The sequence below is a fragment of the Nothobranchius furzeri genome, chromosome 16 (assembly GCF_043380555.1).
Source record: "Nothobranchius furzeri strain GRZ-AD chromosome 16, NfurGRZ-RIMD1, whole genome shotgun sequence".
Taxonomy (NCBI): Eukaryota; Metazoa; Chordata; class Actinopteri; order Cyprinodontiformes; family Nothobranchiidae; genus Nothobranchius; species Nothobranchius furzeri.
The window spans coordinates 57018447-57045777 of NC_091756.1; the positions used below are offsets into that span (position 1 = coordinate 57018447).

The 27331-nt window shown below is 41.5% G+C and overlaps 1 protein-coding gene across 4 annotated transcripts in view; it reads right to left on the minus strand.

The window, feature by feature from the left end:
- Positions 1-27331, minus strand: part of nlgn1 (neuroligin 1) — a 520675-nt gene that overhangs the window by 271711 nt on the left and 221633 nt on the right. For all 4 annotated transcript variants that reach the window (XM_054749775.2, XM_054749774.2, XM_054749773.2 and 1 more), the window contains one exon: positions 16535-16687. In XM_054749775.2, the coding sequence (XP_054605750.1) occupies positions 16535-16687 (153 nt within the window). The remainder of the gene's footprint in view (positions 1-16534; positions 16688-27331) is intronic.

Genomic DNA, 27331 nt, shown 5'->3' on the forward strand with positions numbered 1-27331 from the left:
CTGTTGTTTACAGCGCCGCCATTGCAAAGAGAGCCGAGGATAACTAGCGACAGACACAGAGAAGCTTGAAGACTACCTCGCGAAAAAACTCTAAAAATATGAACGTTTAATTCTCCCGTGACTGGAGGAGTGAAAAGATGCGCAGCAAGCGTTTTATTTGTGGACGGAAATGACAGGAAACGTGGGTTTAGAGGTGGGGAGCGCATGAAGCGGTGGGAGAATGAGAGACAAATATGTCCGTGTTAAAAGTCTCTTATATACACAAAAAACACAACATAAACACACTATCTTGGACCGATACATGACAGGATACCACAGAACAGCACTACGCCCTCTGTGGTCCTGCCGGGCAATTGCTTTGCAACGCTCTCCAGGAGACGGAGAAGTAAAAGAGCAAAACGCTTCCGTCAATCCGTGCGTGTCTGTCCCTTGCGGAGCTGACGGAGAAGCATAAACCAGGCTTTAGAAGTAGGACGGAGAAGTCACTGAACATTTAAATTATCCACACACCCTCATGAAAAAATACATCAGCTCCAAACATGTGCAATAGTAACTATGATTAACGGTGAAACACACATTCAGCAATGCCAGAGCATCTCTGGGCTGTAGCTGTTGGATGCTGGGAGAATATTCATTCAGAGAGAATCAGATTGAATTTGACACCTTTGCTTTGTCTCTCATGACCGGCTCGTGCAGCTTGTATGATTGTGAACACATTAAAAAAATTTGTAAACAAACTTTAAAACAGTCATGTGACTGACCTGCAAATGTCAGAATTTATAATATACCAGTAGGTTTACAAAAAGTATACAGCTGGATGTTGTTACATCCTGAATTGTGTCAGTATTGTTCTGATGAGCGTTTCCTGAACAACCTTTGTTCAGAGAAATAACTTTTACCTCCTCTGGGACTGCTAGCCCAGAGGAGGGCTGGTATCCAGCAGGTGTTTTTGTTTTTCTGCTCCAACACACTTGATTCACAGGTTGAATCACCTGTGCAGCAGCACATCAAGCTCTGCAGAAGCCTGTTAATTACCTGATGATTGAAATCAGGTGTGCTTGAATTAAAACCAAAACCTGCTGGATAGCGGCCGTCCAGGACCAGGATTGGGCACCCCTGTGCTAGCCTGAGTGCAGCCATGACCAGAGTGTGTTGCTGCTTATAGAAAACAAAACATCCGAACCTCACAGGGGTTCATGGTGGTCAGCTCACTTTAACCAGAACCTTTAAGAAACCTTTGCCACATTGGAGCCCTGTCTGCATCAGCAGTTACTAAATGTTAAATCAGAGTGGTACACAATAATATAAGTGCAAAGGTTCAAAGACTGTTGTTTGTATGCAGTTTAGAAGATTGAAGCTGCTTGAAGATGGCAGGAATCTTATCTGTGGTTGGACTAGCCATCAGCTTCACAGTTAGAGGCTGTTCATGAAGCTAGCTACATAACGGATACTATTCATAACTTAAACTTTAATATAACCAGAAAATTCCTCTAAATAGTAGCTTTCTAGTACTGAATAGTACTGAATGGAAACTAATCAAATGAAGAATCTGGTTCAGGTCTATTAAAACGATGTGTAGGGATGGGTACCAAATTCGGTACTTTTTAAGGTACCGACCGAATTCCATAGTACCGACCGAGCACCGATTCACGTCATTTCAAACGGTGCCTCGTTTCGGTACCCGTCCATCATAACGAGAACTTGCCAAGACAGCTGCGCATGCGCAAGAACGTTATGTCATCGCTCGCTGCGAGCCAGTTGTAAACAGAGCAGCATGGGTAGAAAGAACACACGCTAAAGCTTGGGTCCACTTCACTAAATGTGATGGGTAACTGGGTGATGATGAAACCAGCGACAACGATCTAAGTGAGACATCCTCATCTTAATCTGCTCCGGTAGGTAAATATAATTAGCTTGATAAGTTAGCTTCCGTTTCGCTAATGGTGCGTTCGCTTTCTCCTCGGAACTCCGAATTCCCGACTAGAAGAACATGAACGCGCTCTAAAGTTTGGCTTCACTTTACTAAATGCGACGGGTGAAGACGAAACCAGTGACAATGATCTAAGTGTGAGGCATCATCGTTTTAATCTGCTCCAGCAGCTAAATAAACTGTTTAAGATAACGTTAGCTTGGTATGTTAGCTTCCATTGCTACCATTGTTATCAGCTAATGGTGCGTTCGCTTTCTCCTCGGAAATTCTAACTTCCCAGTAGGAATAATCAAATTAAAAAGACGGCAAAAGGAATGAAGATACACAGTAAATTTAGTTCACAGTAAAGATGTTTGCTTGAGTTTAATTATCAGCTTATAAAACTACAAGGACGATGTTAAAATACAAACAGTTGAATGTTATTTATCGTGATATTTATCAAATATTGTTGTATATTGAGAAAAATATATATTTAATTATAAAAGAGAATTAAAATAATGAACATTCAAAAGTATCGAAAATTGGTACCGTTAAGTACCGGTATCGATTCCTAGGTACCGGGAATTAGTACCGAATCGATTCAAATGTCAAGGGTACCCATCCCTATAGTGTGAGTAGTGTCAGTAGTCTCCTTTATTAAAGTAAATGTTCAAATTGCACAGACATGACTCCCTTCTCATCACATGACATTGACAGTTTAAATCAACAGAAATCCTCACAGTAAAAAAGCATAACTGCCTCCAGGACAAACAGCTGAGATGTAACGTGTACTTCTAAAGCAACTAAATAAATAATATTAATACAAATAAACTAAATATGTTTTATTGAAGATGAAAAATTATTTCACCAACGTTTAGCCTGATGGATGTCTAGTCATGAAGTGTGTGCGCGCATGCCTGAATGACAGGGGGGTCTAAAAGGAGCTGTGTAAATACAGGTCATTTCCCAATTTACCATTATTCAACAGATATTGAGCAAATCATTGGTTAAACTCTAGCTCACTCACACACACACACACACACACAAACACACACAAATATATTATGCCAGTTCTACACATCCTTATGTTGCCTCCGCACTTCTCTCTGCCTGGTATCTCTGCAAGGCGCTCCTATCTGACCTCTAAAAATATGGCGAAGGCAGATTTGTGGCTCATGCTGATAACTAATCAGATGGCTTTTGTCGTGCAGGGCGGACAACCTCCATTGAGTCCTAAATCACATTTTCTCTTCATCGTTCTGTTCCCTGGTCTCTTTGTCTTCTTTATTGCTCATTGGCGATGGTTTTATTTGGTGCTGGCAGATAGTCTGGTGAGTCTCTCTGAGGGTTCTGGAAAGACTGACAGCCTGAGAAGCCGAACACATCAAAACCAGACGTCCCAGCACATAGATCAGACCAAAGGAAATAATTGATTGAGGCAGTTAAACCAAAGACTTTGAAAATAATCATCACAGAAATAAATGTTGGCTTGGAGATAGGGGCAGTTTACTCCTCCGCATGTGTAGCACGCAAGAATCAGACCAGAACCAGAAACTTTTATCGCTCTGCTGCATGTGTCCATCTGCTGTTTTAGCCTTAATCCACACATGCAGGGTGGAACGTTAGCTCAGGCACACCAGCTTCTGCTCAAGCATGCATTCACATATGTGCCAAAGCAAGAGCTTTGATCAATAAATAACACGTCACTGGAGCATCTACACATGGCTATGCTGTTTCTATCGAGGTGTCTAAAGTTTGATGTGAGGGGATGTAATCTGTTTGTTTCTCAACCCATTTTCCTCTCTGCTTCCCTACAGAGACAATCAGCCCCTAGTGAGGGCACTCAGACTTGGACCTGGTCTGCCCTGCAAGTCTACTTAAGTGGCTGAATTAATTATTAAACAAGGGTTTATTTATAGATCTAACACTGAGCCTAAAAACAATTTAAAAAGTTTAAAACATGCCATTAACAACTAATTTAAACACCTTTATACAACTCTAAATCATCTTCTGGAAGAATTTCAACACTCATACAAAACAAATACAAAAAAAAAAGCATGTAAGCACTACGACACGCTGAACACAAAACTAGCAATATCATGAATATAATCACACACCCAAAGGAAGTGAATGAAAACACATCAAATCTGAGCTGTTAGTGTTTCCAGTTGTAAGACCGGTGGCGCCTGTGCTCGGCAGCCTCGCCTCTGTCAGAGCACCTCAGGGCAGCTGTGGCTACATCGTAGCTCATCACCATCAGTGTGTGAAACCTCACCAGAAACCTGGCTGCCACAGTCTGAAGCCTGTTAAGATTAGAGTCTGGTACACCAAATAAAATGGAATTCGCATAATCCAGTCAGGAGATGATGAAGGCATGGATTACAGATTCCAGGTGTGCCCGTTTCAGAATTGGTTTCAAGCGAGTCAGTCGGCACAGCTGGAAGAAACAAGATCTGACCACTGCATTAGTCTGATGGCCCATGGAAAAGTGGGTATCCAGTTTCACCCCCAGGTTGATAACACACTGCTTGAGGTTGTATGGGAGAGTTTCCAAATCAGAAAGTGATAAATAAATCTAAAAGCCAAGACTTGGGCTCTAGTCACACGAACCACTTCTGGTTGCATTCTGACGTAATAACTGCAGATATGAAACATGTTTTTACAAGCTGTACACAAAAATATGACCACACTGCCAACTCTTACCATTTTGCCTGAACCATTACTCAGATAACCCAACGACAGGAGTAAATTCTTCATTGTGTGGATTAGCTCTTGCTCAGAACACATAACCTTCTTCCTGTTTTTATTCTGGGAGGTCTGGCCTGGACAGTCTGACCAATAAGCACACCAAATGCTCTAACCTGGCTTGTAGTGACATCTTTATAGATTTTTCTATGTAAAAAGAAACAAAAACTTTGAAAATAATGCTAATAAACAAACTTGTGAACTGACTTGGTCCAGAACATGCAGATGTGAAACAGCCACAGACAAAGCATCGATGCCTGTTTGGTCTGACTACTGGTGCAGCTGCCTGTATGATCAGTCTGACTGACCAGGACTAGGAGATGGTTGTGAGCAGACAAGAGGAACTAGAATGTTTTAACCAGAGCCACGTGGTACCGGACATCTTTTAATCCACTTTGATGCAAATTTACATTGAATTAAGTCAACAAGAAAAAGCACAGGCAATGTTGCACCTGACAAACATTTTCTGTCAAATGCAAACAGAAATTTGAGAAAAGGAGACAAAAAACCTTCCTGGGGTCCCATTTAAGAGAAAACACTGATGCAAAAACAACTAAATCTAAAAGGTTTTCTTTCTGCTCTAATTTGTATAAACGTGTCTTCCTGAAAAAAGCACTTTAACTCGGTCAATATGAAATTATACTGGATGAATAAAATTGCAGAGCTACTAAGTCTTTTGCTAGTTTCACGTAGCCCGTGTCTCCAAATCTGCAGGCTGACAGTTTGGAGGACTGGCACTGTTCTATTCTAATTTGAGCACTGTCATTATGGGCTCAGAACAAATAAGCGAATAAAACCAGGAACATGCATGCATACTTGCTTGATCCCTAGAAAGGTTGCGTGGTAGATGCACACAGCCACTGTGAGCTCTTCTAACCACAATACAAAGAAATTACAGCGTGCTTAATGGTGATCTTGGTTGCAAGGTAAAAAGATTTTGGCGGCAGAAACTCTGTGTTGAAAAGCTTGCCCAGAGAAATACATAGTGCCAGATGAATTCAATCCCTGTCGCATCGGCAGAGCTTCTGTAAGCCTCGTATTGCCAACCGCACTGCTGCCAGATCACCATTAGTTCAGCATTTTCCTCAAAGCATCATCACCCACTCACAGAAAAGTCATTATGTTGTAAGTTAAATGAGCAGGATCAAACACACTGAGGAGGCTGTGAAAACCTCTGGACCACCAAAAATATATAAAACCACGTTTGGGCTGAGCTCCAGAGCAAAAGGTTGTTGTTTCCCACAGGTTGAACCAAAGCCTGGAAACACAAGATTTTGTTCTTATTTTTTCTAAATAGTATTAGTTAGTTAAGCCGGTTTTCATTTGTAATCCGATCTTTTTGCAAAGGCTGTCCCCCCAAAAAGTCGCCACCACAAAAATAAATACATAAAAAAAGTCACACTAATATATCATTGGACCTTGATTAAAGCACACATTTGCTGTGGCATTGTTTCAATAAGCTTCTCCAGTGTCACAAGATTTATTTCCATCCAGTGTTGCATTAATGATTCACCAAGATCTTGCACTGATGATGGTAGAGTCTGACCGCTGCACAAAGCCTTCTCCAGCACATCCCAAAGATTCTCAATGGGAGGTCTGGACTCTGCTGTGGCCAAAACCATGTGTGAAAATGATGTCTCATGCTCTCCGAAGCACTCTTTCACTATACGAGTCCACTGGATTTTGGTATTGTTGTCTTGGTATATGCCCGTGTTATCAAGGAAGATGGAATTACCAGGGGTCTCATTTATAAAACATCGCGTAGAATCCTTACTAAAACTGTACTTAAGGTCCACCAAATAATTTACTGTCACCAAGTTGGCTTGTGACCTATAAAACATGGAGTAGGCACAGCTTCATTCTCTGCTTCATAAATCAGAAACTATCTAGGAATGTGCTCAGCTGTTTTTTTAATCACATTCCGCCCTCCATACGCCCACTTTCTGCCATAAAGGGTCAATGCAAAGTGCCTTATGGATGTCATGCATACATATAAGCTGGCTTGTTACAGCGCTCCACCATTAAGATTGCAACCACAGATCAAGGAAGTGCAATGTCACCGAAGCAGAAATTGAGGTACTTGTGGTGGAGAAACGAAAGGAAGTGCTTTTGCAAAATAAATAAGAGAAAATCCACAGAGTGGCACAGCGTTGCTGAAGTCGTCACTGTTGTGAATTCTTCAGAGAGATCTGTGTCGGATATTGGTCCAAACGGGATTCAATCCCCAGACTCCCAAGTGAAAGTCACGCACGCTAACCAGTCAGCCAAAGGGGCATCAAGTAACCAGGGTGCATGATCAATCGGGTCACAGTGACAGGACGCTCACACTGTCACAGTCCTCAGGAAGTACAAACTGAACTCCGACCTGCTGCTGACCTTCTACCGCTCGTCCATTGAGAGCCTGCTAACCTACTGCATCACGGTGTGGTACGGCAACTGCACCAAGGCGGATAGAGTGAGGCTTCAGAGTGTGGTAAAGACAGCACAGAAGATCATCGGCTGTCCTCTCCCCTCCATGATGGACATTTATTCCTCCCGCTGCCTCAGTAGGGCAGCAAACATCATCAAAGATAGCTCCCACCATGGCTTTTTCTGTGTACACATGAAGCGGTACAAGTGGTAATGGAATTCATAATTTTGTCCTTGTCAGCAGCAGCACTGCAGGTGCTCTCTATGTCCAAAATGTGCGTAAGCCAGGTCCTTAGTCAACTTAAAGTTGCGCACATTTTTCCGCTAAGTTTTCTTTTATAAATCCCAAAGTTTGAATGGAAAGTTGCTTACGCAGGATCCTACCTATTTGCTTAGTTAAATCCAGATGGTGACTGCTTTTGTTGGGCTGGGCGGTATACACATCTAGAAACAAAAGATGTATTCTTGTTAAAGTTGTGCTTGCAGAACTGAGCTGCCTAAATGTTCAAATTAAATGAACATTAAACAATAATCTTAATCACTGCACATTTCATTAGGACCAGATTAATTGAACATGGTAAGAAAATGCTGACTGTACGTGCATTTAGTTTTAATGACGTCAGTCTGAAGTGTGTAGCTGCTGGGGGGAGCCACACCTGCATAAAGGCTTCTTGTGGAGCCTGTTAAGTTCCCCAACATTTTCATGAATGCAATGGATCTACCTTTTTTACATTTAAATTTCACACCCCAAATGCGAGACTAAAAGCAAAAAAAAAAAAAAAAAAAAAGTAATTTAGATTCTTTTTTGCCTCTCATTAGCTTTTGGCACAGGCAAGGACAGTAAATGAGGAGACAGTGCAGCAAATAGCACAACATCTCTAAATGCAGCCAGACTACGGATCAAAGCTTCCCCGCTCTGATCATCCAAATGAAACGCTTCAGTCTCACTTGGCAAATGAACACGATGAAACATCAAGATCCAGAGGTCTGCTGGTGAACACACACATACACACTAACAAACCTCGTAGATCCCAGTTGGATACAAAAACATTAACATGACAGCACAACATAGCTTCCGATATAAATGCGTCCAAAAGAATATCCGAGTACATCAAACAAGTACTGTTTTGTTTTTAGTCGTATTTGCCCTCATTGATTATGTTACATATTTTTTTCATAGATCGCTTATGCTGAAATAACTTTAAATTATATGCAGGGAAAGGCACGAAGGATGCAGCACTGAGAACAGAGATGCAGCTAAATCATTGGGGTATTTGTTCCAGGAGGAAAGAAACTAATCAGGATGAAAAAAAAACTGCTTCAAACGCCTAACAAGCAGCAGCACAAAACGGACTAAAGAGGAAGCCAAATTAAGGAGTGAGAAAAAAACCAAGGAGGATGCTTGAAAGTGAGAAAGTGAGGTGGAGAGAAAATATTGAAACAAATACTGGGCCTAAGTAGGGATGGGTACCGAATTCGGTACTTTTTAAGGTACCGACCGAATTCCACAGTACCGACTGAGCACTGATTCACTTCATTTCAAACGGTGCCTCGTTTGGTACCCGTCCATCATAACGAGAACTTGCCTAGACAGCTGCGCATGCGCAAGAGCGTTATGTCGTCGGTTGCTGCGAGCCAGTTGTAAACAGAGCAGCATGGTAGAAAGAACGCACGCTAAAGCTTGGGTCCACTTCACTAAATGTGATGGGTAACTGGGTGATGATGAAACCAGCGACAACGATCTAAATAAGACATCCTCATCTTAATCTGCTCTGGTAGGTAAATAAAATGTTTACGATAACGTTAGCTTGATATGTTAGCTTCCGTTTCGCTAATGATGCGTTCGCTTTCTCCTCGGAACTCCGAATTTCCGACTAGAAGAACATGAACGCGCTCTAAAGTTTGGCTTCACTTTACTAAATGCGACGGGTGATTGGGTGAAGATGAAACCAGTGATGATCTAAGTGTGAGGCATCATCGTTTTAAACTGCTCCAGCAGCTAAATAAACTGTTTAAGATAACGTTAGCTTGATATGTTAGCTTCCATTGACACCGTTGTTATCAGCTAATGGTGCGTTCGCTTTCTCCTCGGAAATTCTAACTTCCCAGTAGGAAAAATCAATTGAAAAAAGACGGCAAAAGGAATGAAGATACACAGTAAATTTAGTTCACAGTAAAGATGTTTGCTTCAGTTTAATTATCAGCTTATAAAACTACAAGGACGATGTTAAAATACAAACAGTTGAATGTTATTTATCGTGATATATATCAAATATTGTTATATATTGAGAAAAATGTATATTTAATTATAGAAGAGAATTAAAATAATAAACACTCAAAGTATCAAAAATTGGTACCGTTAAGTACCGGTATCGATTCCTAGGTACCGGGAATTAGTACCGAATTGATTCAAATGTCAAAGGTACCCATCCCTAGGCCTAAGGCCTGTGTGCTGCGCAAAATCAACACTGGCCTAGCTTGGAAACAATTACAGCCTTAACTTGGACATGATGTCATCAACTTTATGACAGTATTCTTACGTTTAAAAAAAGAAAAAAAATCTAACGTTCTTTGTGAGAGAAATACTCCAAAGTATTTGGAACTCTCAAACGCCTCACTGCCCACTAGAGGTGCAACGGATCATCACTGATGCGTGACCTGCACAGATACCCCACTACGGTTCAGCACGCATGGCGTCCGCAGATAGGTCATGTGAAGGGTCAAGGCCCCACCTGTTTTATCCAAACAAGAAAAGCACAACTCTCGACTTGTAGATGTGGTCATGGCCAGCGGAGGACTTGAAAAACCACTTACATTGTTTGAGTCACATGTATGGGAGAATTATGGCTTCCCTGTAAAATACAATGATGATGCAAACTGCACAAATAATGCCTGAGACAATTATTACATTAACGTGAACCTGAAATGTTGTTGGGGACAAAGCTGCAAAAGAGGAGGAAAGAAAAATAAAAAAAAAAACAGAACCCACAGGTAGATTGCTCTAAGGCAAGCCGGTATATCATTTAATCAGCAGTCAGACCTCTCTAATTCCTATTTTATATAGCAAGTTGAAAATTGAGCAGAATAGTCCAAAAATAATCCTGACCATGTGTTTTTGGTAGTTGGATTGTTCTTTGCAGTTGCATGTTTAGTTCTAAGAAATATAATGAAACACTTTTTGCCATGAATTTTTTTTTTTTTTTACTAATTTTGTTTTTCTTTTTTTCTTGAAAAATCTACCTCAAAACTGTTTTCTCGTTTACCCCAATGTTTAATTTTTTCCAAAGTGAGTAGTTTTACATGTGACCACAGTGCTGAAGCCAGTGCAGAGTTAAAGAAGCTGTAGCGTGCGGAGAAATGGATATTTTACTGGCCAGGTATATCTTAAAACAATCAGAGGCTTGATGAATTGGCTCAATGGCTGATGTATGGCCGGAATGGAAGGGGTTTTGGAGAAGGTTTGAGTCAGGGAAATGCACCTCATCAATCAGCATGATTAAAGGTTTTGGCTGGGCTAAAACAAACTCAACACCGCGAGGGCCTGGCCTTAAAGGCACAGTCCACTTTTCAGAGTTTCTAACAGCCAATCAATGAGAAGAGACTGGCTTCTCGTGGAGGAGCCAACTCTCGGCTTGTAGATGTGTCTTTGCCGGAGCACAGTTTCTATAATGCTAATATTTTATTACATCAAGATCAAAGATAACAGGAGCAACGTAAAACACAAACTAACTAGAAAAAAAGTGAAATGGCAGTAACTATAAATACCTGCTACTTTTTATTGGCATTTTGACAGCACTATAGCATGTGCTTCATTACATCACACCCACACACACTGGTTGTAGAATACTATATATGTGCCTTATGGCTAAATCCAATACAGCCAAAAGCTCTTCACCAATAAATACAGCTTTGTGTCAGCACCTCTACATATTTAAATCCATTAATGGTTTCTCTAGAGTGCTCATTCGTACCCCCCCCCCCCACACACACACACACACATTTGGCACTTAATTTACCGACATCTTGTCATTCAACCCTTTTGGGGGCTTTCAGACAACAGCATCAACTAGGGATGTTTAAACACGTCAACCAACTGAAAAGATTGTCTCCATTCAGTGTGAGACAGCCGATCTCCACCTCTACTATTTGAGATTAGTTTTAATAAAAGGAGATCCAAATCCAAATTTATTTAATGCTTCTGAATGGTATTTACAGTTAACAAAACAGGTTTTTATTGTGCTGCTTCTAAGTAACGCTTTTCATGAAGGAAGCTGCCTTTGTCTGTTGGGCCACCCACTGGGTCACACTCCTTCTCAGGCTAGGCCGATTACAGTTTCTTAGTGATTTCTTTATAGCTATATTTAACACAGTGAATGGTGTAGTGATGTGTCGGTCGCGAACGAACCGGCTCTAAGAGCCAGCTCTTTGAAGTGAACGATGGGAGCCGGCTCGTCATTGGGAGCCGTCCCACCCCCCTCACCCCCCTGCCTTGGTGAAAGCTACAGGTGATTGGTCAACATGTGTAACTGCGTGTCCAGACTGTCCACACACAGAGCAGTAGGGGTGGGGAAGAGGGAGGATCAGACTCAGACACACAGCAGAGCACATGCGGGTGGAGGGAGACGAGAGGGAATGAGGAGGAGGAAAAAGGCGAGCGAGAGGGAGGAGAGTGTGACGAAGACGGTGAGAAAATGAGCGCCAGCAGTCGGAAAGTAGAGATTTCTTAAAGTGTTCAGTGTTCATCCATAGAAATGATAAATATCTGATATTTTGCTTTTTTTTTTACATTAGTAAATTATTTTACATATAGTTTAGCATTATGTTGGTTATAAATGTACTCTACGCAACAGAAAATCTGAGGAGCCACTTGGGAGCTGAAAGAGCCGGCTCTTTTTGGTAAGCTGAGCCAAAAGAACTGGCTCTCTAAAAAGAGCCGGAATTCCCATCACTAGAATGATGGGTAAAACATTCCTTTTTGCACTTCAAAAAGCCAATATTGAATCAATCGCTTCCAGGCCATTAAAGGGTGAGTCACACCATGGATGGAGACGAATTTCACCCACATTTCCCATTAGAAACATTTGCCCAAAGGAGCCTGGTGGACTGAGAGAGTGGCACTGAGGAAGTGACTGGCAGCACTACACTCAACATCCACACTCAACTCATGTCTACAGCACTACTATGGGCTCGACACACGGGAGGAAACAAACAACTGTGATCAGCGAAACTTGTCGCTATCGCTTAGATGACCTGGCAAACGGGAGGCAACTTGCGGCAGCGGCAGAAGCCAGCAATGCGCTACGTGTTGCAGGGCGAATAGAGCCTTCTGTTGTTTTGATTGGCCATCAGACTGGAGGGAATTTATGGTTCTTACTCGTCTGCAACAAAAGACTTACTCAAACATTTTCTATTCAGGTTTGCTATTGCACTAGATAAAATACAAACATGTTAAACGTTCCTGATAGAACCCGCGATTATCGCTTTGTTGCTCATGTCTCATTGAAAATGTCGATGTCGCTTTCCGTGTGTCGACCCCATGAGACACTCATCTGTTCATGCTATCATTACCAAAATGTGTAATAGAATCAAGTAAATGTACAAGACATTGCAACACTTTTGTTAAATGAAACATTTAAATAAAGAGAATATTTTATTTTTTTTATTTCTTTCACAATATCCACAACCCTATGTCTCCATCACAAAAAGAGCTGCCCGTTCTCCTGTTCATCACCAGCTGCACAACCTGGCAAACATTCCAACGTCAAATCATCAACACCCCCTTTGTGTTGACAACTGACCATCAACTCTGATTTGAGTGAAGTGATGAATCCCAGAGTGACAGTGAGTAGAGGCTACTTTTCTAAGGACCAGAAGCCAGCAGCCTCCTTCTATAGAGAACATCTCTGGTCATTAACAAAGTTCAAACCTTTGTGCAGACAGCTTGCTAAACCTTTAATTCACAGGTTGTGTGTCATATTTTTACTCTGTTGTTGTGTGATAAAGGCATTCTTTTGAGTGGAGATGGCATTGCTTCAGAGAATATCCCTGAACCATTGTTTGTTTGCACATGAGACACGCTTTCCCAATTTTCCTTTTGTGTAAACTAGTTCTGAAGGCATTAAGCTTTTCTCTAGGATACTAAGGCCTAGTCCACACGTAGTCGGGGTTTTTTAAACGAATATCCGCCCCTCCAAAAACTTGCATCCACTCCACCTCGTTTAAAAAAAACTCTGTCCACACGTACCCGGATAAATACGTTGTTAAGGACATGCCAGACCTGTAGGCGGCAGTACTTCCCCCGTTCTTAACCTCGTCCTTCGTCTGTGGTCTTCCGCAAGGAGCAGTAATTCCTCTTGCAAAAACAAACAAGCAAAAAGTCCTTGGACAATTGATAAAGCGAGCGCAGCTCTGAGGGCATCCATGCTGTCGGCTAGTGTAAACACAGGTCGCACACGTGATGTCAGCATTTGTTTGTCGCGGAAAGTGACGTTGCTGACCTTAAAACTCCGGTTTTGTCCGTCCACACGCAGACACCCAAAACGGAGAAAACGCAGATCTTCACTTTGGCCGGAGTTTTTAAAAAGATCCGTTTTCGTGTGAAAAAACTCCGTTTTCGTGTGGAAGACAGGCCAAAACGTAGAAAAATATCTACGTTTTGGCAGATCCCCGGCTACGTGTGGACAGGGCCTAAATATCATGTATTCAGCACATGTTCATTACACATGTAGACAATGGCATCGTCCATGTTTTCATTAGCTGGTGTTGTGATCACAGCTTGCATAAACACCTGTATACTTTTACTGACACGCCCTGATATCCCTCACTCTTGAAACTTCAGGCCAATAACTCGCGACCCAATGCCACTCGTGGGACATTATTGTGATTATTAACTGCTTTTGTTTGTTAAAGCGTACACGCAGCCCACAGGGAGCTTGTTAGGAATTATATTTCTAGCAACAAAGCTGGCTGGCAAATATACTGAAACACTTTCTGCCTGACTGAAAAGCTCTGCTGTGGTGGCAGGGGCTACTAAAGAAACCATGTCGTACACACTTGTCCCTTACCTGGAGGGAAAATGGGAACACAGCTTCTAATCTAGGAGGAAATAGCCGTTTTTCTTGTTAACCAGTAAAAATATAAACGTCTAACATTTTGGAACTTGCTGCAGTTTAGAGCTCAAACATCTTTACAGATGGACAAGATCTGCACTCCTGGTTTCTTGTAAAATATTTTTTTTGTTGGAAAAACAACAGTTTAATTATTCTTCTTTGTTTTGTGATATCTTTGAGACAAAATTAATATATTAATGTGGTTAACATAAAGTTGCAACATTTGCAAGGATTCTCTTAAATCTAAATATAAATGCAGGGCTATTGTTCAAATATTCTAGACTTCAGAAAATAATTTCAATCACACTTTTGAAATATCCCGATATATCTTAGTGGCATCTGTTTTGAAATATCCTTTTCTAAAGCGCTGAATGCAGTAACAGCATGTTTGTTTGTTAGAGTAAAATAAATGGGTTTTTGTCATGCATGATAGATTAGCCCCCAGATCTCCACACAGACATGAAATTCAAAAACTGGTCTTTAAAAAACACACACTAATAAAATAATAATAATAATAATAATAATAATAATAATAATAATAATAATACATTTCATTTGTCTTTGTTTACAAATTTATTTTATTTGAATATTTTTAGACTTCAATTTTGCTGATGGGCTTTTCAGTCCATTTATTTATCATTAGAATTCTTCAGAAAAGTAAACTGAGTGATGTTGTTTATATTTTAGAAAAATAATTGATTTCTGCCTGTCAGTAAATTTATTACAAGTACGCAAGATTCAAATAAACAGGGATGATTCAGAGTACCTGCAAATAATATCAAATACTTTGGCAAATGTGACAGTTTTACAAGCATCAAATAATGCTTCACAAGTATACTCTTTATGTTAAAAAAAGAAACAAAGCAGAACATATAATGCGCGTAGACGTCAATAAGCATGCCATTTGAGTGAAAAGCAGACATTGCAACATATGTCTTTTGCTATTGTTCAATCAGAAGAAGCTGAACCTTTAAGAACAAAACTGTGTAAAAGGTGAAGTTTTTCTCTCCAAACAGCATGATTTCATTTAGCTGATCAAGAACAGATGTTTCTACCTGCCTTGTAGGGATGGTAGTAGCATCAATAACTAGGAGCTAAGCTGATGACAAGAGACATGAGATGCACGACAGAAAACTTAGCGATCAACAACATTAGGAGCTCAGACACGGTGTTGATAACAGATAAAAAACTGCTGCATCAAAGAAAGAAACAGGGCTGAAGTGCAAACTCAGGCCTAGTCCACACGTAGCCGGGGTTTTTAGAAACGAATATCCGCCCCTCCAAAAACTTGCATCCACACCACCTCGTTTAAAAAAAAAACTCTGTCCACACGTACCCGGATAAATACGTTGTTAAGGACATGCCAGACCTATAGGTGGCAGTACTTCCCCCGTTCTTAACCTCATCCTTCGTCTGTGGTCTTCCGCAAGGAGCAGTAATTCCACTTGCAAAAACAAACAAGCAAAAAGCGCTTGGACAATTGATAAAGCGAGCGCAGCTCTGAGGGCATCCATGCTGTCGGCTAGTGTAAACACGGGTCGCACACGTGATGTCAGCATTTTTTTGTCGCGGAAAGTGACGTTGTGGACCTTAAAACTCCGGTTTTGTCCGTCCACACGCAGACACCCAAAACGTAGAAAACACAGATCTTCACTTTGGCTGGAGTTTTTAAAAAGATCCGTTTACGTGTGAAAAAACTCCGTTTTCGTGTGGATGACAGGCCAAAACGTAGAAAAATATCTACGTTTTGGCAGATCCCCGGCTACGTGTGGACAGGGCCTCAGACTGTTCAAGTCTCCACTAATTACACGCCAGAACAACGCCATGACAGCATGTTTCATCATATCAGTCAAAGCAAAATGTAAAATCTGACTGGTTTGACATAAAAAAACAAACAAATAAAACAAATCTGCAGCATGTTTATGTTTGTGTGTTTAGGCAGTGACAAAAACATTCACATCACAGGTCTGATGACACGCAGCCTAGTTGCTGAAACAGCATTATTGTGTCCTGCCACATTCTCAACCTCAAACACCTGAGCAAACCATACCAACAACAGCAAATCCACCATCAAAAAGCTCCTTACATCAAATCTCTGGAAAAAAAACCACAACGGCAGCAAAAATCGTCTTAATCTAGACCGAGTCAGACCTGCACTGAGATATGGATCCAGGTGAAGGGTTCAAAAAGCAAACATCTGTTTATCCAGGGCAACTAAACCACACAGAGCTCAAAATGACCACCACCAAAACAAGCGATTGGCTGATAAGAAGGTGCGAAAGAGAGAGAAAGATTCAAAAAGCTCATGTTTGCAGCACGATGCCAAACGGCAGCAGATGATATGATACAGGAAGATCCTTACCTAGAACGCCCAGCCTGTAGTTGACTGTTATGACGATCACGTTCCCGTAGCTGGCCAGGATGCTGCCATCAAACATATTAGCCGTTCCTTCCATGTAGGATCCCCCGTGGATAAAAACCATTACCGGCTTGGGGCTTCCACTCTCCCTAATATCTGAGGGAACAAGAGGAGGTGGAACAGGCAGAAGGACTGATCAGATGACAGATTGAAGGTGATAGCCTGTTATAAAATTTTAATAATTTAGGAGCCTTTGGCCACCTCTTTTAACTTTATTTACTTTCAAACCATTTCTGGCACACTGGCTTTTTAATGCAAAGACCTTGTTAGTTTCAGGTGTCAAATAGTGAGTTTCCCACTGGAAGGCAGGATGTGTTTGTGGTGCCTGGAAATGTTTTTATTTACAGGCCTACTTTAAACCCTCGATGCTGTAGGTGTTAATGAAACGCGGTAAGTTAATGTGATGAGGTTGGATTTTACAGCAGGCAATGGACTGTCAACAAGCAGAAGTGGCAATCCGAACTGTCAAACCAAGCCAAAGCAGAATTCGTGCAATTAATCTGAGGAAACGCCTAATACAAGATGACATATCAGGTTTGGCAATTTTATAAAATGGCTTCATTAAAATGTAATTTTGGAAAGAAAAAAAAAAGTAGGCCTTTTTATAGCACAGCATGACTGTAGAGAATGTAAGCACATGTCGGCACCAGAAGCGATCATTTATTTGGAATAAACAGGATTTTAACATTGAAGCTATTATTAGCATTACGTTAGAAAGAATAAATAAAATGGTAATCCAGTTAAAAAAACAGAGCAGACTCTTGTGGCGATAAAAACAGTGCTTACGTGCTAAAGGGACATGTGGCGTACTGTTGTCATGGGAAACAGAAAATTACTTTATCTGAATAAAAATATCAAATGTGAAAAGGAAACCTTTTCACTTAAAATTGTATTTTTGTGCTTAAATGCCTTGACATTGCAGGTCTGTTCTCAGTTTGTTTAATTTTGTGGTGAAGTGTGATTTCGGTGCTTGAAATAGTGCGTTTTAAATCTAAAAAACTGCCTTTTTTAAATTGTAAGGTGTCGACAGCATGGCTGTTCTTGAGTGTGTGTGTTTGTGTGTGCGTGTGTGTGTGCGCGAGCATGCGTTTAATGTCTCACTAGGCGAAAACAAAGACAATGAACAAAAAAATGTAAAGACTTAAAGTGAACTTTGGATAATTAAGCTGGTGTGTTTGAACTCCACCCCGCCTGCGATGTTGGGTAGTTTGTTGTTTTTGTGGTGAAAGCGGTGTTTAGGAACACCAATTTTCACGGCTTGTGTTTCATACCTGTGAGTTTACAGGAACACAGAACGTTGTCAGTATGGGACCTTCAAATCCGGTTCTATGTGACAGAGGAAGAAAGGCCGACTGATATGAGCTAGATGACAAGACTCTGGGAGATCTAACAGTGTCCTGAAAACTCATGTTCAAAACAAGCGTTCACTTTCATCCGCTGTAGCCCAGAAGTGAAGCTTTTAATCTTGCTTCCCAACTATTTCCAACAGCTCGTGTAACAGCTCACATCGTTTAGCCCACTGAAGTTTTATTAGTGAGGGACTCAGAACCAGAGAGAGATGAGCGACTCCACGGGGAATTAAAAATCCATCGAACCATTCCAAGTAAAATAGAAGAATATGTCTATGATTAAAATGTGGATGAACTTGGACTGGCAAAATATTGTTCTTAGTTTGTTGAAAGTCTTTAAATAAAACTAAAGTCTAGAAAAGTAGCTTGTTTAAAATTACACTTAAGCAACTAAAATCTGTAATTATCAGATCAACACACCTGAGCACTGGGCCACCGCTGAATAGTTCTGCCTCCTTTTGCACAAAGGCAGCTCCTCCAGTTTGACTTCAACTGGAGCTCCTGAAATGTTAAAAACCTCAAAACACCACAGATCTGCTTTGAGCTTTTTAGTGCCCAAATAATCTATAATAAATTTGATGTAATCAACAATAAAGGACACGGGTGTTATTTAAGAAAATGTTTCATTTTCATCCTGTTGAATGAAGGACCCCACCCAGTGGCCCACAGATGATGAGACACCTAGTGAGTCGGTGGGGGGTGTGTTTGTCACCCGTCATGCTCTTTAGGAAGCTACTCCCTTGCCCTGCCTCCAACATGCCTCCATCTAAATAGGATAGATTATCCAGAGTTATCTCTGTAGTTATGCTGCTATAGGCTTAGACTGCTGGAGGATACACTGACCACTTTTCAGACTCTACTACTTTCTTCTACAATCTGCTCTTTAACTGTATTATTTCCTGCAATTTCAGCTGTTAACTTTATTTTCTCTCTAAGTGTTTTTCTCCCCAGAAGAAGCTACAACGATGTTCTGCTGAGCTGTGGTGGCCTCATGGAGGGGGCCATCGACTAGCACACTGCTGCTAACCACTAAAACATTCTCCCTCTCCTGATAATAACTTTTTGCTTTCCTTGACGTTGGATGTGCTACTACTAGTTTATCCGTTTAATTATAGATCCACTAGGATAAATACAATAAAGTTTATCATTCACCAAATAGAATATTTACTAAGACATCACAATATAACTATAGACACATTACGCCGGGGACACACCGGCCGCGGAAGCGCAGCGAAGCGCCGAGAAGCGAATCGCTCACGAAATTCGCCCGCTGCTCGCCGCTCCTCAGTTCAGATCAGACGCGCCCCAGTCGAGGCGCGCCTCGGCTCAGCTGTAGTTTTTCTTTTAAACACTTGGTGTCCTCCATTTCCTCTCTGCCTTTTCTCAGCTCTTTTCCTCTACATTTGAGTGTGTGTGTGTGTGTGTGTGTGTGTGTGTGTGTGTGTGAACCTATGGTATGAGTTGTTTCTGCCAGTTGAATCTCTTGGAACCCGCTCCAGTTCTGCAGCTGTATCCTAGCAGTTTCTTCCAAAATGGGTACGTAAATAATCGTGTTTTTCGGGGGTCGTACAGCTCCTTGTGTTTCTCAACTTCCATAATTAATTTAAAGTCATCCATCTTAACTGCTTGCCTCAGACTTTCTGCCTCTCTGTCCTGTTTGCTCCGGTGAAAAGACACCCAAAACCACACACCCCTTCACGTGGTCACACACGCACACACGTTCGATGTGTGTGTATGTGTGTGCGTGTTTGTGTGGTTTTTCTGCAGTGTCTGTTTACGAACACATTTGACTATTGCGGAATTTTATTTTGAAATGCCTTATTTTGTTAACTTTACCGGCCTGCCTCTCATGTCTACGTTTGACTTCCTGCCAGAATTGACGCGATTCACCCGCGGCTCGCGAAAAAAATAGAGCCAACGCCGAAATGATCGCTGCACGGCGCGCGCCGGCGCGAGGCGATTCGCGGCGCTTCGGCGGCCCATGTGGTCTATAGAATAGCTTAACAAGGGCGCCGAATGAAGGCGGTCCCATTTTCGCGGCGCTTCCCCGGCCAGTGTGTCCCCGGCGTTACTTGTCTTTGTGTGTGTGTGTGTGTGTGTGTGCGTGCGTGCGTGTGTGTGTTTTTGTCTGTGTGTGTGTGTGTCTGCTCTGTCTTCTCGATCCCCAGTGAGTCGTGGAGGATGGCTGCTTATACTGAGCCAGGACTCTCTGGAGGTTTCTTCCTGTTAAAAGGGAGTTTTCCTCTCCACTGTCGCTTTATGCTTGCTTAGTATGAGGATTGCTGTATAGTCACTGACACTAGTCAGTGACTTGATGCAATTTGCTGGGTTCCTTATATAGGAAACATTATTTCTTATTGGCTTAATGAACTGACCTGAATTGGAATGTTTATTATGTGAAGTGCCTTGAGACGACTCTTGTCGTGATTTGGCGCTTTATAAATAAACTTGAATTGAATTTAATTACTTTATTTTGCTGTTGTGGCTGTCTGTGTTGTGTCTTTGTCACAGTAAACATTGTCAGGCTTATTGCTAATGTCATGGCAGGTTAAGCAGTAGCTACAGGGGACCTTAGCATGTTTACGTGAGCCAAAAAAATGTGTTTAGGTTAAAAATGACTTTCAAACAAACAAAATCTAATAAAAGCACCAATAACCGGCCACACCCTCACCTTACCTATGGTACATGTTACTCACATGGACATAATGAAGCAGCTGTCACTGATAACTACACAATCTCTCTTTGTGTCTGGACTGAAGCCAGACATCTCTCCTATTTAAGACCCTCTGTGTTATAAAGGCCACTGTTATTGTTTTAGTTTGCACCATTTTTCCACCCAAAGGTGACATTAAGTGACATGTCATTTCTGTGATCTATTAATAAAAAAAACATTATTGCATACTTTTAAAAAAATAGTTTGAAACAATCTCTTGATGCTCATTAGCCTGAGAAACAGTTTTATTTCTAGCAGAGAGGAAATCACATTACCATTATTGAAGAGAAATGGACTGCAGGACCCAAAAATCAATCAGGAAATGAAAATGAGGCATGTCTGGATGAAAAGCTGTCTCTTTCTCTTTTTCTCTGCATTCTGCTACCCCTATGTTACAAACAGAGACCATTAAAGTCGTTATATCTTCTTCCACAACACCTTATTCATATTTTTCACTTTTAGCATATGCTTGTTCCCTAATTTGACAGGCGCCCACACGTTTTGATGCTAAAAAGTCAAAGACCAGACTAAAAACACAGATTTAGTTTATAAATACTTGGTATGAATATTTTTGCAGCAGTGAGAATAACACTGATCGTGTTTGGAGTGATGTTGTCTGGTCTGACTCCAGTTTCATTGCGAGTTTCAGTCAATAAAGGACACCGTTCCCAGTAATGAAATCTTGAACTCTTCTTGATGAAAGTGATGAGTGACAGTAGTGAAGATGGTGATGGCTGCTTTGCTGGTAATGACGAAGTTAATTGTAGCCATTACAGTAATGAATTTACCCATAACAATGTTGACAATGGAGATAGCAGTAAACAAGACATGGATAGGGATGATGATGATGATGATGATAATGTCAACAATCATCGTGATGGTAATAGTAACCATGTGGAAGACAGCCATGATAGTGAGCTGTGCTGTTAGACACTGATGGACTGCAGGTTCCTGATGGCACATTCCAACAACGCTGATGATGACAATAACGGCCACTGCAGGGTGGTATTTATCAAGTTAAAGTGTGGTAGTCTCAAATAAAGTGATAGCCATCTGGACGATTAGCTAAGAGACATCAAAGTGGTATTGTATGATTTCACAGCTCATGATGATGATCTAGTCAATGTGTTGGCAGCTCTGATGATGAAGATACCCATGATAATAACACCAAGGCACATGACACCATCACAGTAAAGATTATATTTATCACAACAGCTGCAACAAGTCACATGACGATGAGGCTGCTGAAGATGCTCGGGCCTGGACTTTCAACACGCCTGTCATCCAAAATGAGAGTCTTCATAAACTACAATGGCATCATTTTGTTGTGAAGATGTTTAGAAGAGATCAAGATTACTGCCTCCAACACTCACGTGCCTTCACTGTGTTTCTACATTTGTTGTTGGTTATTTTTTTAAATATACTTTGTTAACATAAACACACAACAGTTATTGAAATTATTGCACGCGTTCCTGTAGAGGATCACCGTGCTGAGAGACAGCTCATCTATACATATTATAGAATTGATCTGGATATTCCAATAAACAAAAGTCCTGAACAGCAGTTGTTTCCGGCTAAGCATTGATGTGAACAAGAGTTACACAAAACCTGGATTTATAAACAACAGTCTGTGATTTTAACCGTGCTGATCATGTTTTTTTTTAAATCTTTCATAACTACAGGTGAAACTTGAAAAATTAGAATATGGTGCAAAAGTTCATTTATTTCAGTGATTCATCTTAGACTGAGAGACCATCTAAAGGCTCAGGAACCCTTTGCAGGTGTTCTGGATTCATGAGCTGATTAGAGTGTGACACGTTGAGTTTAGAATGTGGGGTTTTCATAACCTGTATGCCAAAAATCATCACAAGTGTAATGAATAAAGGCTTGGGACACCTGGCTTTTTATGTAACGAGCATCGACATTAATATATGGACAATGAGTTTCTACAGGCTCCAATAACACATTTTTGAAGATAAATGGGAGGTGGCCACCACCGCCATTTTGACCATGTCACAGGTTCCGTCAAGCCCAGACAATTCCATAAAAGGGAAGAGAGGTGGAGCTGAGGGTGGTGCTGTAAGGCTGGGATCAACTGACGACACCTGTTCGAACTAGCTACAAGCTAACCTGAAGCTAACCCAAAGCTAATGCGGAGGTGAGAGCTAAGCTAACGGAGGTAGCAACCTAGCTACAACCGGAGTTAACTGTGCACAACACCAGAGCTTCTGAGTCAGAGATACGCCGGGCTGACCGCTGGGTAAAACCGGGTGGAACACAGAGGTCTCCGAGACCAGGTCTCAGTCCGCGCAGCTAACAGAAGCCGCGATCAGACAGAGATGGACCGGGCTGTGGGGAGTAACAGCCGGCATTCCGGGTGGAAAACATCGGTCTCCCGAGAGCTCCACAAACCGATAGTGGGAACCCAGCTCCACCAACATGTTATATTTCAACCCATTTTCTAAAATGCAGCATTGTGTTAAATGCACTGGGTTTTACCCTTTTACATTTAAATTTCATGGTTAAACAGAACATGTTAAAATCTAAGCTCAGCTCGGCAGTGACCTAAAATACATAAATATAATTTTACTTACCGAAAAAAATTAAGTGGAGACTCCTTGGATGCTCTATTAGTGCAAGTAATGCCACAGCAAGTCATTTTGTCCAAAAACTGCACAAATAATATCCAAAACAGAATACACAAACACAGAGACTCAAAATCCCGGAACAGTTTCCAGGCCAGACCGAGGTGGAACTGCAATTTTTCTTACTTCCGGGTTTGACTCAATTTTAAAGCCGCATTGTGGGGGCCTGGTAACGAGTCTCACTTTTTAAGCTGAATTACTGACACAAATTAACATTTGCACCACATTCCAGTGTTTTGACTTGAACCTGTACGACTTCTACTGATAACGGTGATTTCAGTGTTGATGTTGTGTTCTGGCTGACTTCATCTACACGAATAATGACTCAAAACACAAATTTTAGCTCTATATAAATAAACTGAATTGAATTGAAATGGCATGAAGTTGAGAGGCACCAAGCTCACGACTTCCTGAGTAGTTTCGGTTGAACTAAAGGTTAAAGTGAAATTATATACAAAGCAAAAGAATATTGTGGTCACGATATTTGTATTGGTTGTTGAATGCTGCAAGCCGTCCCCCGACCTCTTGGTGGTGGTAGTGGTGACGTGAAACCACACCACCAGGCAACAGTAGAGATCAGCAGTGAGTGACATTCCAGACGTGTTAGATTAGATGGGTTTGGAGGAAATGAATCATGCTACAGTCCAGACAGACTATCACATTTCCATAACTAAAATGTTGTAAGAAGATGGAGGATGTGGATTTTGGAATCACAACACTAGAATTTTTTTTTCCCTTATTTTGTCCAAACTTAAACATTTGTTATAGAATGAAAACCACCTCTCCTATCTTCGTATATTTTTCATGATCTGGGGAGAAGTGCTTCATTTCTGACGTGGACATAAACAGTGCTAAACATTCAGCATTCCTGTTGTTACTTGGTTTAGTTCTTTAGGCCAGGGGTGTCCAATCCTGGTCCTGGAGGGCTGGTAACCAGCAGGTTTTGTGGTTTTTCTGCTTCAACACGCTTGATTAGCTGGTTGAATCACCTGTGCAGCAGCTCATCAGGCTCTGCAGAAGCCTGTTAATCACCTGCTGATTGAAATCAGGTGTGTTGAAGCAGGTTAAAACGAAAACGTGCTGGATACCGGCCCTCCAGGACCAGGATTGGACACCCCTGATCTAGGCCAACAGTAAGGCTAGAGTAAGACTGATATGATGGTGTTATCTTAAGTCGACTTGGCTTCTCTAGTAGAAAGAAGCCCCAGTGTAGACTGGATCCAACATCTTTTGGGGTTTTGAGATCACGCTGTCCAGTTTGTTCTGCACTTTCTTCCAAACAACCCTCAAATGATGGCGCCCAGAATCCTCTAAAGCCTGGATGCTCTCTTCATTTGCAGAGTTTCTTATTTAACTATTATTCTCATCCTCATCTGGCATGGATTAATTCAGCAGTTTATTTAACTTTATCACAAGAACCAGAGCAGCTATATCAATGCAACTGTTTTGATGCCCTGATGCTAACAAGTTCCTCGGTTTATGATAGGATTTTGCTTTACGCTTTCAGTTGTGTTCATTTGAAATGAGCAGGCACATTAAACTCTGCTCCCAAACCAGATGCTTTCAGAGTTTGCAACAAGACTTCATGTTTTTGTTTTTATTTAACAGTAGAGATCAGGAAGCTAAGATGCATTTTTAGCAATTCAACGTTTCAGGATTTTACGGAATGAGTGAGGGAGAGGGAGAGAAGCAGCGTGCTGCAAGTAGATCACTGCTTCCTGAAGGATGAGGTTATGATCAAAGACACTCAGGTACATCAGATTTCCTGGAGCAAACCCTGAGAGATGCCCCCAGGCTGCTACAACTACTTTGGTATCCTCTCTGTCTGCCAGTGAGGAAGACTTACACCAAAAACACGAAAAGGCAGCAGAGGAGTTTCCTTTCCTTTTTTTTTCCTTTTTAATGGGCTTTTTTTCTACAGCAGACGTTTTGCCTTGCAAGAGGAGGGGAAGCACATGTGGAATAATAAGGGCTGTGTTCTAGTCCTGCAGCTGTGCACTCTGGCTGTTGTGCTAAAATGCTAAAGAGCAGAACTTCTGAATGGAATGCAGCCAGCTGTGCAACTAACTGAATCTGTGTTGCAGTTTACTTTTTGTCCCTCTGTTGTGCATGGTGCAAAGGTTCATTTAAGTCCATTTGATCCATCTTAGCCTGAGAGACCATCTAAAGGCTCAAGAACCCTTTGCAGGTGTTCTGGATTTATTAACTGATTAGAGTGTGCCACTGAGTTTAGAACATTGGATATGGAATAGGATATTCTAATATTCTGAGATTTTGGAGGTGGGGTTTTCATAAGCTGTAACCCCAAAATTCCACTACCTCCGCCCCGCTCCGGCACGAACTCCGCAGCAAAAACGGTCCCGTTGTAGTCAATCAGAGCTGTTCCACTACTGCGGCTGTGTGGTGCCGTGCGCCGCCCGCTGTTCCGCCATCCGGCAAAAATAGGATCGATTCTATTTTTGCCGGACGCCGGAGCACCTCCGCAGTCAATGGACAGAAATCACAACTGCCCAACTGGAAAGGGAGCAAGCACAACTTCCGTTATTTCACAATAAATCGATAAACAAAAAGCGTTTTTTGTTTTGTATGCACAGGTTTAACAACTTTTAACAACTATCAATGGCGGCTGAACTTTAAATGCACAAAAATAAGCCATAAATACAGTTTCTACTATCAAAGTAGTCACACTTTGTTGATCCAAACACTGCTGATCTCTCAACACAAATGATGGGCAGATTAAACAGTTCATTGCGATGCTTCTCCCACACAACGGGTGTTTGGATCTAACTTCCGCGTTTATTGCTCGGACTGTATCGCAAGATCTCGAAAATCCGGCGCATGCCTGTTTGCGCACCTCAGGTCTCCGCACCGGAGCGGAGCCGTTGTAGAGCGGGTACCAGTAAAAATTACGTTCGGAAGCGAGTGGCAGCAGAAGGCGGGGGCGGAGCGGAGGTAGTGGAATTTTGGGGTAAGCCATAATCACCACAATTATAACAAAGAAAGTCTAAGCTATCTGGATTAGCATGGAATGGGCCTATCTCACGTTTTAGTTCACATTTTAAATTGAATGACTGACATAATTTAATGTTTACACCAAAAATCAAATTTTTGAGTTGTGTCTTCAGCTCATCATTTGTATTCTCATAACACATTTTCATGAAAACCCACTTGAATATTAAAAGTAATTTGATTTGTAGACTTTGTGTTTGGACAATTTTTTCACAATTATTCAAACTGAGAGATTAGAAAAAGAAAATGACTATAGAGTAAACTGTACTCCTTTTGTGGTAAAGCACCAAAACAGAATGACTAAGAATTATTTTGTAGAGGACAGACTATTCCCTTCAATAAAGACCAGTTATAATAATATTTTGCCTGAATCCGTAACAGAAGAGGTGCTCAGAAGAGTTACTCCTACTGAAGCCTTGCAGCAAGAAGGTCTTGGGTTCAGCTCCCTTCCTTTGAGTTTGCACACTCTCGCTGTGCAAGACTGCTTCAGATTCTCTGGCTTCTTCCGGCAGACCAAAAACATGCATTTAAAGTTCATTGGCGATTTTAAATTAACTGTAGAAGTGAGTCTGTGGGCAAATGGTTGTTTCTACATGTCCCTGTGGATGGACAAGCGACCTGTCCAGGTGCGACCCTGCCTCTCACCCACTGGAGACCGGCTTCAGCTCCAGGACCAACAAGCAGGTACAGAAAGTGAACAGTTGGATTTTATTTCAAAACTTTTGATTTTATATTTAGTGTATGATCTTAATTAGCCCAACTTATTTCGTGAGCAGGAGCTCTAAGGATTAGACTTTTCAATGAACTTTTTTTGTTTTTGCTCCAGGATTGTTACATGGCAACCAGCTCAACTTTCATCCTTCTGCCCTCCAAACTCCACATCTACATACTTTCTTCAAGAGATGATTACAATCTCTCAGGTATTGCTATAATATTTTACACAGCGCACCAGGGGCTGGTAAGAGTCTTTGAAATCCCATCACTCTTGGCATCCATCCTCTCGAGCACTCTAGGAAAATGTGCC